Source organism: Siphateles boraxobius, unplaced genomic scaffold, assembly GCF_051911475.1.
Source record: "Siphateles boraxobius isolate OS27281-9 unplaced genomic scaffold, OSU_SipBor_1 32, whole genome shotgun sequence".
Taxonomy (NCBI): domain Eukaryota; kingdom Metazoa; phylum Chordata; class Actinopteri; order Cypriniformes; family Leuciscidae; genus Siphateles; species Siphateles boraxobius.
In genome coordinates this window covers 2,815,001-2,827,049 of record NW_027508942.1, presented here as the reverse complement: position 1 = coordinate 2,827,049, position 12,049 = coordinate 2,815,001, and the positions used below count along the sequence as shown (strand labels likewise).

Here is a 12,049-nt window from a genome sequence, read left to right as displayed (position 1 = left end):
ATCCACCTGTCCATCTATCTATACACCCACCCACCCACGCATCCTTCTATCCATACACCCACCCACCCATCCATCCATCCACCCACACATTCATCCATCCATCTATCCAAGGTGGTCTGGCTATGTTGAGAGTAGGTGTTAATCAGTGGCGTAGGTGAAGCAGAAGATGAAGACGAGGTCGGGATGCAGGTGAGAAAGGACACAGAGGGAGGGAAGATGTCATTCAGACTGATGGGTCCCTGCATCAACCATAAAGCATTCAGAGAACTAATTACCACAAACCAGCACCGTTCCACTCCTCTACCTGATGCTGTCAGCCCAGAGCAAAACAGCTCAGAGAGGGAGAGAAGAAAACAAAAAGTGCAAAATAGAGAGGGAGAAATCCAGTCCGCTGGAGATGGATGTTCCTGTAGGAGGGCGTTTGAAATCGATTAGCCTCCAGCTCTCACTCCCTCTGCTCTGCCTCACCTTGTTGCTATTCTCTGCGCTCCACAAACCACAGTCTTCCTGCTTTGCTCATTTCCCTTCCATTCTACTGACTAACTGGTAGCTTTTCTGCTCATGTTGGTTTTTCTTCTCATGTGAAGGTGTAAATATGAGGGGAATCCTGAACATTTGCTAACCAATCCTACCTATTGCACGTCTTTCTCTCTCACACACACGACAGCTGTCCCTGCACCTGTTCAGTTTTTGGAATAGCTCTAGATATTTTTCCCAAAAATAAACATTCTCTTAGCAAGTCCCTTAGCAAACGTTTGCAAGATTTGTCCCTAAACCAATACATTGCTGTGGAACTTGCAAAAGTTTTGTATAATAGTTTGGCGGTTGAAAGCCTTGCATTTAGGCATCAGGAAGGCCAAGCCTGTGGTTTTTGGGTTCAGCCTGTATATTTTTTACCAAGGTTTCTTAGGCGCCATTGGTTGGGCCTTCCAGTTCGCACGAGTAGTCAGTAAAGTAAGCGTTGCTCGTTCATTCGGCATAGGTGGCCGAACCACTGTAGGCTGCGCTTTTGGGTTACATACCATTTTTTGGGGGTTCTTTGCACAAGAATCAATATTTGATTGAAAACTACCGAACCATGAAAGAGAACCGACTTGTCTCTATGTCAATATATAGCGGAGACGATTTGTGGTGCTTCATCAAGGGTGACATATCTATAAAACCCCCTCAGTAAAGTTGGATTATTTCGAGATTGACCCTGTTAGTATTTGAGGACCAAGCTGTGCTGTTATGTTCTCATATAACTATGATGTAGCATAAAGAGCAACGGGTTCATTAATATGTGATGCCATCATTATTACACGCATAGAGCCACTCAGCAGACACTTAAGTGTAGTCCTCAATATCCACAACGCCACACCTTATCCATTTGTGTGATGAATCAGGCTGTTGAGTGTGTGTGCGCTTGTAGGTGTGTTGTGGAAAGAGAGAAAAGCCCAGAGAGAAAGATCAGACTATCACAATAGTTAGGATCCATTAGACCATTATTGCCTGAAACTGAATACACCGAGAGCCCGCCAGGGTTTCAGTTGCCAAGAATGAAGATGGACAGGACGCTCGATGAGCGTGATGATGGTGTGCCGAAAGGCATTTTCTCTCTCTCTCTCCATCCCAGACCAAAAGAGACAGGCCTGCCCAGTTAATCACTGGAGATCACGGTTAAGATGCATGAAATGACACCTTTAAAGCTGCAGTAAGTGATTTCTGAGAAACGTTGTTTTGAACGATTTTTGAAATCACCAAAACAAACACGCCCCCTACCCAAAATGATCACACCCCTATATCAATAGCTCCGCCCCCAACACGGGCACCTCCCCCTAATGCGTGGACACACCCCTTACTGCTGATTGGCTACAAGTGTGTTTTGGTGCTCAGTCTGATACATGTTCAACAGTGTTTCTCAGAAATCACTTCCTGCACTTTTAATCTATAAGTAAATTTCTGTATTGTCTTAGAGGGAAACTCAATACAAACCTAAAGCCAAATGTTGTTGTACTGCATGTGATGTTTTGTGTCCTGAAATTTGTACTGTGTTATCTTGAGGGAAATTATAACAAATGAAAAAAGCCGATCAAGATAGTGGGAGAGAAAGGATTGAAGCCTTGATGAACTCTAGTTGGAATGAAATTTCAGCTATAATGAACACATTTAGATGAGATTTTTCTCTCTCAAAGCTTTTCATTTGTCATCCAATCATCGTTTATCTCCCTGCTGCTCTTATTACTTAGTCCTTCTGTCTTTATAACCTTCATTACTTTCGGCAAAACATGTTTTTCTGCCCTTTTCCTCCACTGACTATATGTGTCTGATTTAACAGCTGTTAACAGCAGTCAGCAGATGTTTGCTTTAGTTTATGTCTCTACAGCAGCACACGACACGGCCTTCCTTTTATTTGCATTTTCTGGATACTGAATAAATCATCCTCATCCTGACCCATATATTGGTCTGTCACTCATTTATTTGTGATTTTTACAGATGGTTGTGTCGAGTTCATCTACTGCCGGTTTGGCACTTTCAGTGTAGAATATGTGCGGTGAGAAATCGTCTTGGACTGATGTTTTCTGTCCTGTGCTCGGTCACTACTGATGTCCTGCCGATATCCCTCGACTCAGGACTTTCACATGGGTTTCAGCGACAGGAAGAGTGGTAGTTAGAGGAAGGTAACAGGGAAGGTTGTCGCTGACAGCTTTTGTCAGTGTATGTGTTGGTCAGCAGGCTCTCGACTGCACTGACAGACATTAACCTTGGCCAGGGTCAGACCTCTGCCAGTCACACCGGCCCAAGAGTGGCGCCGCACTGATGCAGTAAACAGGTGTTGAACGAGATACAAATTTATAAGATACAGCAAGATCATAGATTTTTACTGTGGTATCACTTTGGTATTAGATGATGGAAAGAATCAATAGTTCAAATGAACCCTACTAAACCTTAATAATATAATAAATACCATATAAAAATATAATTAAATCTTAAAATTAAAAATTAAATAGATTTTTTTTCTTTCAACATTTAAAACAATATAAAATGTTTCTTGAGCAGCAAATCAGCATATTAAAATGATTTCTGAAGGATCATGTGACAGTGAAGACTGGAGTAATGATACTGAAAATTTAGCTTTGCATCACAGAAATAAATTACATTTTAAAATAGAAAACCTTTATTTTGAATTGTAATAATATTTCACAATATTACTGTTTTTACTGTATTAAATAAATGGAGCCTAAGCATAAGACTGTGGTACATCATTCCTTAATTTAGCTGGTGCATAAAAATAACGTGAGAGGTGAATTCAGGTCATAATTAGAAGTGAGCTCATACAAGAGATTAATTGAATTTCAGGCTGTTCTAAACTCCTGAACATACCAGACACATGCTACATACACACACAACACAACCAGTGAGCTTAAATTGAAATATAAAATTGAGTTTCCCAGCCAGTGCCATCAGTGTCCATGTCATCTGCTGTTGGAGTAAATAACCCTCATTGGATGAAGGGTTGAAAACACACACCAGCTGCCTCGCAGGCACCGCAGTAATTCATGCGCCGTGCAGATGTTCTTTCAGGGCCAATGCTTCTAATTAGCTGCGTTTTTCTCTTTTAAACCAAAGAGCTCCAGCATTTTATTCATTCAATGAACTATTAAATATGGATGTTGAAAATTTTCATATAATTATCTGCTATATCTGATATGTCATTGTATTCATAAAACATTTTTTAATTCTGGTTATATAACCCTTTAGACCCGCATCCCTGTTAGATACAGCATGCACATTTTCAGACACATCCAACACTTTTAAGCCGCAGCTTTAGATTAGGATGTGTCTCGTTTGGTTTATTTTCTCTTTAGACAGCAGATAAAACAATTACTTCATCTGTGTCACTGAACCTAGAGTGGCTAAAAGATGCAATTAGACCTTCACTTTGTGCTAATGTGGTTATCTGAAACCAATCGCATTAAAAACTGCTGCTCTCAGAACTTCAGCACAACTGATGACTGCGAGAAAACATTCTGCCCTTTAATTCTGCTTTATCTCTCAGACCAGGGTTTTGCACCAGTTTATTTCCTGTCTATTTGTCTTTATTTCAGCTGTTTTATTGTTTAGTCCTGTCCTTTTCATCGTACTAATTCCCCTTTCTTTTGTTTCTCTTTGACACTCTCTCCTTCCTCATAGCCTGCTTGCTGCAGTCGGAGCTGGTGAATTATGAGCGGGTTAAGGAATACTGTTTGAAGGTCCTCGGACACCAGCAGGATCACTTTAAGGCCATGTACCGTGCTGGGATTGCCTTCTACCACCTCGGAGACTACGAGTGTGCCCTGCGTTACCTACGCGATGCCAAGTGCCGTGAACCCACAGGTGGGCTTTATGATCGCATTAATATCATATACAGTGGAGCTTCTCAAATGGTTTTGCATTGTGACTCAACACTAAACTGTGACTCAACACTAAATTGTGTATTAGGGATTCACCAATATTACAATTCTGGCTGTTACTGATTAGCTGCTAATTATCTTCATGCTGTGGCCAATATTCTGTGTCCTGTTTAAATAAAAAATGTGTGAAATTAGATACAAAATTTATAACATTGAGAAAACGATATTTATCTTTTGATTAGCTAAAGTTTATATTTAACTGTGTTATAAAATTATGAATGTTTTTGAAGATTAACTTAAAGTGAGTGTCAGGTGATGCAGAGGTAACGTAATTATAAAAATATATGAGAAATGAGCATGCATGAATTAAAAAATTCTGGAATATAATGCTGCCATATAGGTTATTTGACAAAAGTAAACCAAAATGCCCTTTAAATCAAACACTGTATATTATTATTATTATGCATAATATTTATTAATATACTATTTGCTCCAAAACAGCCACGACCTAGTGTTATTTTAGTATTATTTATATTCAGTTATGCATTTATTAATATTTTGAATTAGCTTTTATTTTTATATTTTCAGTAATTTATGCCTTTTTTATCATTTCTTTAAAAAAATTATTTCGTTTTTTTTATTTTAGTAATTTATAACTTGATTTATTTCAGTTAGTTTTTCACCTAATATTTAATTTTTATTTTAGTTCAGCTTTATTTCAATACATTTTAATAATAGTTTTAGTTAACAATAACAAATCTTCTGCGACCCAAAAGCTCAGAACTACTGATATATAGAATATGTGTATGTCCAGTGTTATATTATGGCTGTTATGTTATAAAAACAGATAAACCATTTACCTGTATTTATGTTTGTTCATGTGCATGCTTACTGAAGCAACTAAAGATTTTAAGAAGGTTTAGTCTTAAGCTGCGTTCACACTGCCAGCGACACGCAGCGACATTCATTTTCAATAGAGAGCTGGCGATTTATGACAGTGACCATTGGTGATGCGACAAAGTAAAGATAGCCTATGTTTATCTTTATGCAAATGAAGAGAGGCTTTTAGGAGCAACAACCAATAGGTTGCAATAGGTTGGAGCAAATGTGATCCATCTATACATCCTGTCGTGGAGAGTGTTGGCGGTGTGATGTAGCAAAAGTTATTTTAGCGGTCAGCAACTTTCCTATAATTTATGATATGTTTCTGTGTACATACAGTGAAAGTGGTACTAGCCTAAATGGTTTTGTGAACCCAAATAGACTTGCAATTTCACTGCAGATAAATAGCCGCGATGGCAAAGAGCATTCGAGCATTTTATGTTCTGATTTCATAAATATTTCATCTTTTCCCTCCAACATGTTTTTTAGCAGCAGGCGATCTCTCCACCAGCCACTGGCAACATGCAGTAACAAAGACCCTTTTTACACCTGGTATTAAGATGCGTTTTGGTCAATCGTGTCACAAGTGGACGACACTAAATACAGGTGTACACAGGGTCTAAAATGTTTTGCGCTTGTCCACTTTCTACCACTTCCAGAAGTAGTCGAAAACACATCCGACCGGATTGCTTTCGTAGTGTAAACGCTCATGTGATCAAACAGCTGCAAAAGATGCCTACTCTCCGTCTCCTGATCTAATGTGTAAAGATTATGGGATGCACGCTAGCCAGACGGGATTTAAACTTCGTCGGCTGAAAACACAAGTTTGGTTTGAACATGAAAAACGTACCAAGCACAATGTTCTCTCATCATTCCTGATTTCTAATCGGCTGGTCTTGCGTCTGTCGGAGCAGAAACGAAAGCTGCTGCTCTCCATGTGTTTTCTCTTTGTCTCAGCTCAATTCATTTGTAAATTGCATGAGCTTATTTTGTCCATTAGATTGAAAGATCTGAAAAAGCTCATACATTTACCCACCTATAGACCCTCGCCTCGAAGAAATCAGGACAGAAGTGGTTGAAAGTGGACAAAAGAGACGGATTAAAACACCAGGAGTAAACGGGTATGTTTCCCTCGTCTACCTGTGATGCGATCAAACAAAATGATTAACCTGGTATTAAATCTTAATACCAGGTGTAAAAGGGCCGAAGTCACTGGCAGTGTGAACGCAGCTTGATGCTGGTGTCTTTATTTCTTCCTCCCTTGCACTTCTTATTTTCTGTACTTCATCTTCTCTCTATCCAGACACAAACGTGCTGCGATACATCCAGCTGACGGAGATGAAGATGAGTAAGAGCAGTCATCAGGTGCGTGAGAGCGGGAAAGAGTCCTTGGGTTAAAGACGCCCACTGCTCCGCCCCTCATGCCTCGCCATAACCCTGATAGAAAACCTCTCCTCTCGAGTCTCTCCCCCTTTTCCCACAATGCCCCCCATCCCGTGGACAACCAGGACACATGTGCTGCGCCCCGTCTGAAAGCGGACTGAAACGGGCACAGCTACAGCACAGCACCCAGCGACTGTCTTTTCTCGCTTTGTCCCTTTAAATCCAACGTCCCCGGTGCTTTCATTTCCCAGGTATCGAGAATCTGACTGATGAACGAAGAACACGTCAACGAAAAAAGAGGAAATGCTCAATTATAATTAAATAAACACTGGGGGGGGGGATCTGAGATTAGAATTTAAAATTACATGATCGAATAAGGATATTAAAATGTGTATAATGAAAAACATGGGTGTCTGAATTGAGTCTGTAGGTAAAGAATAGAGTGAAAGCACACGTATCAAAGCCACACTACTTATACTTGCAGATAATGAAGGTCAACGATTAGGCTAGTGACCTTTGAACTCACTCTGATCCATTGAGATATACCCTCTCTACTCAATACAGAGGAAAAGCAATGTTTCACAACTAGATCTCACACACGCCTGTCAACGCTTGTTCCTTCGTCTCCCTTTTCTCTCTCTTGAATTTGGCCATATCTCAACTCAATTTCTGATCTGTTTCAATTCAAGGGCTAATTCAAGTGTTTGTAATTTGTCCTTTGATATCGATTTTGTTTTTCCTCTCAGTTTGCTGTACTATAGTGGTTTGAGCAAGTTGTTATCTTTCCCTTTCTCAGAGGTACAACATTCTCCGTACTAATGTTAGCAGGTGTTTCGTGAACCTCGTTGTCCATTTCCCTTGTATTGGACTGTCGCTTAGCCCCTCCCCTTTAAGAGCTTCCTGATGATGTCACAATGGTTATGCAGCCTGTTGGAATATTAATAACTAATGGAGCCATATTGAAACGCTTGTGTTTCCGCAAGAAACGGGATCCACAACATGTGAAGTGCTTGATAAGGTCTGTGAAACTTATTATATATGTACCCCAAACATCAGTGTTACAAAATAGCGATAAGTAAAACTCTGAGAATTGTAGTTTTGACAACCATTAATGTTTCACAAAAGCATTAAGTGTTTGTCGTCCTCTTCATGGTTTGTTATGAGAACTCTGATGATCTTTTGTTGGATGCATCTGAATGTGCAGATGCTTTTGACAGCTCATGTCAGTCTAGTTTGGATTAATGGCTTTGAGAAGATGGGGAAGACAGATGAAATTATCCATCTGACCTAATATCGGGCAGATTTAATTGTGTCAGTGGGACTCTGGGGATTCAGATGAGAAGACACACTGATGAGATTCGAAACCAGTTAATCTCTTTATTGCAGTGGCACTGATAAAATAAGGCGCATTGTTATTTTATTTTTTTAATTCAAAAGTGTAATACCTACACTGAGCAGAACTTTTAGTTTATATAATAAAAATGATGAATACTCAAATGCAATCATATCAGTAGTCTAATAAAACTGATTTATTCCACATGGAGTGGGTTGCCCACTCATAGGGGCCGCCATGTTGTGATCAACATGTCTAATAGTAATAAAGACAACAATGTCTATAATAATAATAATATGTTCATTATAATATAGTACTTTTTCAGTGTGCAATGCACTTCACAAAACATAAACAAACGAATACATAAATATCATACATCCTTACCAGTATATACTTCTCTGGGATGAATAAAAACAAAAACTGGTAGCACTTTATTTTGATGGTCCCCGTTAGACATTCTGTTGACTATAAGTAACGTTGCACCTACATGTCAACTAACTCTCATTAGATTATTAGTGCAGAGTCTGCTTAACATCTGCTTTATTCAGTCTACTATTACTCAACTAAGAGTGTTCACACTTGGCGTGTTTGGTTTGATTAAAACGAACCCTGGTGTGATTGCTCTGTTAGTGCGGTTCATTTGAGTAAGTGTGAACGCTGCCATCCGAACCCTGGTGACGCCAAACAAGCTGTTCAGCAGCCTCGGTCCGCTTCCAAACTAACTTGTGTGGTTAGAATGAAATATGAACGCAACACGGACCAAAGACATGTAAACAAACCAAAAACGAGACATAATGTTACAAGGTGCGACCCTAAAAAGGACAGAATGCTCAAGCATACCCGTTTTTTCTCGTGACAGTCGTGATGTTGCCCATCACAGTTCAGTTCAAGCATCAGAACAGCGTCTCCTCACAGCAGACCTTAGTTTGTGTGTGTGTGATGGAGGGATTCCTGATGCTGTTTTGACTCCTTTACACATTTTATAAGCTCTTCACGAGTTCTCAGCTGATCAAAATACCATTATATGTAGGCTACGCACATACAACCAGCGCATTTAGCCCAGAACAGAGCATTGTTTTGGATGTTCGGTAAGTTCTGTCGTGAAATATACTAAATAAAAGCCATCCAATAAGGTTGTGAACACATCCCTATGCCTTTAGCTTCGGCGTTAAAATGCCAATGTGAACTCTAAGTGGACCAGGACAAAATTATTATTTTTTGGTCTGGACCAAACGAACTGAACTACAGGTGTGAACACACACTAATACACTAATGAGAGTTAGTGTAGGTGCAATGTCTAAATGGGACCATCAAAATAAAGTGCAATCCCAAAAGCTTACTTTGTGCACCTTTTAATGCTCAAATCAACTCTTGATAATGTAGTCATGAACAAATTGGCATGAGAAATCCAGTGATCTATTTCTGTGCTGTTCCAACCCGATCCTCATGAGATAATGTAACTATTTTGCGTGGTGGCAATTGCGTATGATGTGATTTGTACGGAAACGTATGATTTTTTTCCGAAAAAAGCAAGCATGGAGGTCATCTTCGAACGCGACCCCTAAACCTAACTTTCAGTGGGGCGTAAGCAGATCGTACGAAAACCTACAAATGATATTATACAAATTCATACACCAAAATGTAAAGTGGTTATGAATTCCCATGAGTGTATTGGCTGTTCTGACACTTTCCTTCTTTCCAGCTGTCTTTTGTCTCCTCTGTTTTGTGGCAGTTCTCTCTCCACCTTACCTTTGATATGTTCTTTGGATTTCTGTACATGATAAAGGTCATTTCGTCTGTAACCGAGCAATGCTGACAATGTCCTGTATGGGAAATCAGTCAACACCTTTGCTTCTTTCAGCTGTGGTCCATATGTCCTCATGTGCTGGATCTCTTTCTGCACAGATGGAGAAACATTAAATCTGACTGTTGTCAATAGACAACAACAAAAGCACAAACTGGTTTATGGACAAGCAAATAACTGTACTTTACTTTCTCTTGGGTGTCACTTGAGGTATGTGTTTGTTGAATGTCAAAGTAGACTTGTGCAGTTTAAAGACATATTTAAATGGTTGTCGAAAGCTTTACTTTATTAAATCGTTTTTTTATCAATATGTGATAGGGCAAATGCGAAGGATACATAAAGGAGATTTATGGAAAATATATTTATCATTGTGAGGGGCAGCTTTGTACCTGTGTATATGTTGAGTTTTCCTCTTGTATATTGGCTTTTTTGTGATGTCTTAGCCTTGTTTTTTTGTCTGATTGCCAGTCCAAGGATTCAGGGTTTGCCCTTTGACCTCCAGAAAGAATGGTCGTCTGGGGTGTGTCTGAAGAGAATTGCAATAGGGATTTCGCAGAAGAGGAAGAAGGGGTGAGGGTACCCTACTGTCCTAAAAGAGAGAGAAAAATCCACTGGTTTCTTTTTCCTTTTTTTCTTGCCTGTTCTGGAGAGAGAGACTTGGACCCTCTGGTTGTTCCGGTTACTACAATGTTAATGCATTACTGCAGTCATTCAATGCCTCTGTAGTACTGTACATGCTTCCAGCGGACATCAGAAGACCTGCGAACTGCAAATGTATACCTGCAAGTCAGTCCAGGAATGCACTATTGATTGGTTTATGAAGTCTACAAATAAAGTTTAAAAAGAGAAACTTTTGTAAGTGCATTTTTGTATGCAAAACCAAACATTTAGAGTAGAAACACAATGACAAGGAAACTACAGCCCATACAATTCCAACAAAAAGTGCATGACATTCTGATGTTCCATTTATTCATTATGAGAACTGGACTATTACAGTTGAACCACTGTCTTTAAAATCAACAAAATTTGTCTTACGCTGATTCACTATGTTAAAGCCTATTATAAGTGTTTATATTTTAGACCTGTCGGGATGATTTCCGCGGGGAATTGCATTCATGCGACACTTGACCGTGCGCCTTGTCATATCAGTAAATAGAGAAAAGTTGCTCTGTGTGGTGTGAGAGTGACAGAGGTTAGTTGAGTGAGTATGTGTGTGTGTGTTTGGTGTGGGAATCTCCAACCTCAGGAGAATCACCCTTTCAAACAAACCCTGAACAGAAGAGAGTCTGCTGGAGAAAAGAGAACGACCAAGCTTGTAATAAAACAAGAACCAACATTAGCTTGGCTTCTCAGAGATGGAGAACGGAGGGAGCTGAAATGTTGTAAAAGTGATGCAGAGATGGTGTTTTTATTACTCAACAGGTAAGATATTTTATTGAAATTGCTATATTACCACATATCATTGCTTTTTAACAGAGTTTATTGTAAAGCATAATCTATTGTGAAGGGTTGTTTCATTATAGTTGTTGTTGCTGTGCTGGAATTTATTTATCTATTAAAGGTGGTCTAAGCGATGTCGGGTGACGTCACTTCTTGTTGACGTTTAAAGTATTGTCAAACAAAACGGAGGCTAGCTCGACCCTCCCTCCTCCTCATCCGTGCACTATCCCCCCACCCCCAAATCCTTCTTGTCGGTTATTGGCTGGAACAGTTTATGTTTCGTGGTGCGGGTTAGCCCAGTTTGTTTTTGTTGCTGTTTGTGGACTCTGGGGTGTCTGCAGAGACCGCGTTTTTTTACAGTGTGTTCAGGGGACAGGCAGCTAGCGGATAGTGAGGAGATTTTTGCTGTGTGTGACGACAAATGTTTGGCCTAAAAAACGTGTGACATCGCTTAGAGCACCTTTAATGGGTAAAGCTACTGTAACATCTTCAGCTAGTCAGCTTGACATCCTTTCCACCTAAACTGGAAGCCTATAGTTAATGTTTTATGAGCAGTAGGACAATCTCTCTCTTTTTTTTTAGTTACGAGAAAGAACCATATTCATCCGCACTGTCATGTAGAGCCGAAGCACAACCAAAACAATGTTCTTCTGCAAAATGCATACGTTTTTTTTTTTAACCGTGCACCTTTAACTTGAGCGCAGTATTTTTATAATGTTGGGTCATATATGAGATGCCGAAAAAGATGCAAGCTCAATGGTCAAACATGTCTGCCTAATGCATGCTTACATAGAAAAACAATAGAAGTGGAAAGAAAAAATGCGCTCTGTGTGC

General features: G+C 39.7%; 1 protein-coding gene across 1 annotated transcript in view; it reads left to right on the top strand.

The window, feature by feature from the left end:
• The window catches only part of ttc9b (tetratricopeptide repeat domain 9B), a 32,348-nt gene extending 21,723 nt beyond the window's left edge, over positions 1 to 10,625 (top strand). The window contains exons 2-3 of the mRNA XM_077194532.1: positions 4,174 to 4,356; positions 6,559 to 10,625. Coding sequence (XP_077050647.1) covers positions 4,174 to 4,356; positions 6,559 to 6,653 — 278 coding nt within the window. The 3' untranslated portion in view covers positions 6,654 to 10,625. The remainder of the gene's footprint in view (positions 1 to 4,173; positions 4,357 to 6,558) is intronic.
• Positions 10,626 to 12,049: the final 1,424 nt, after the last annotated feature.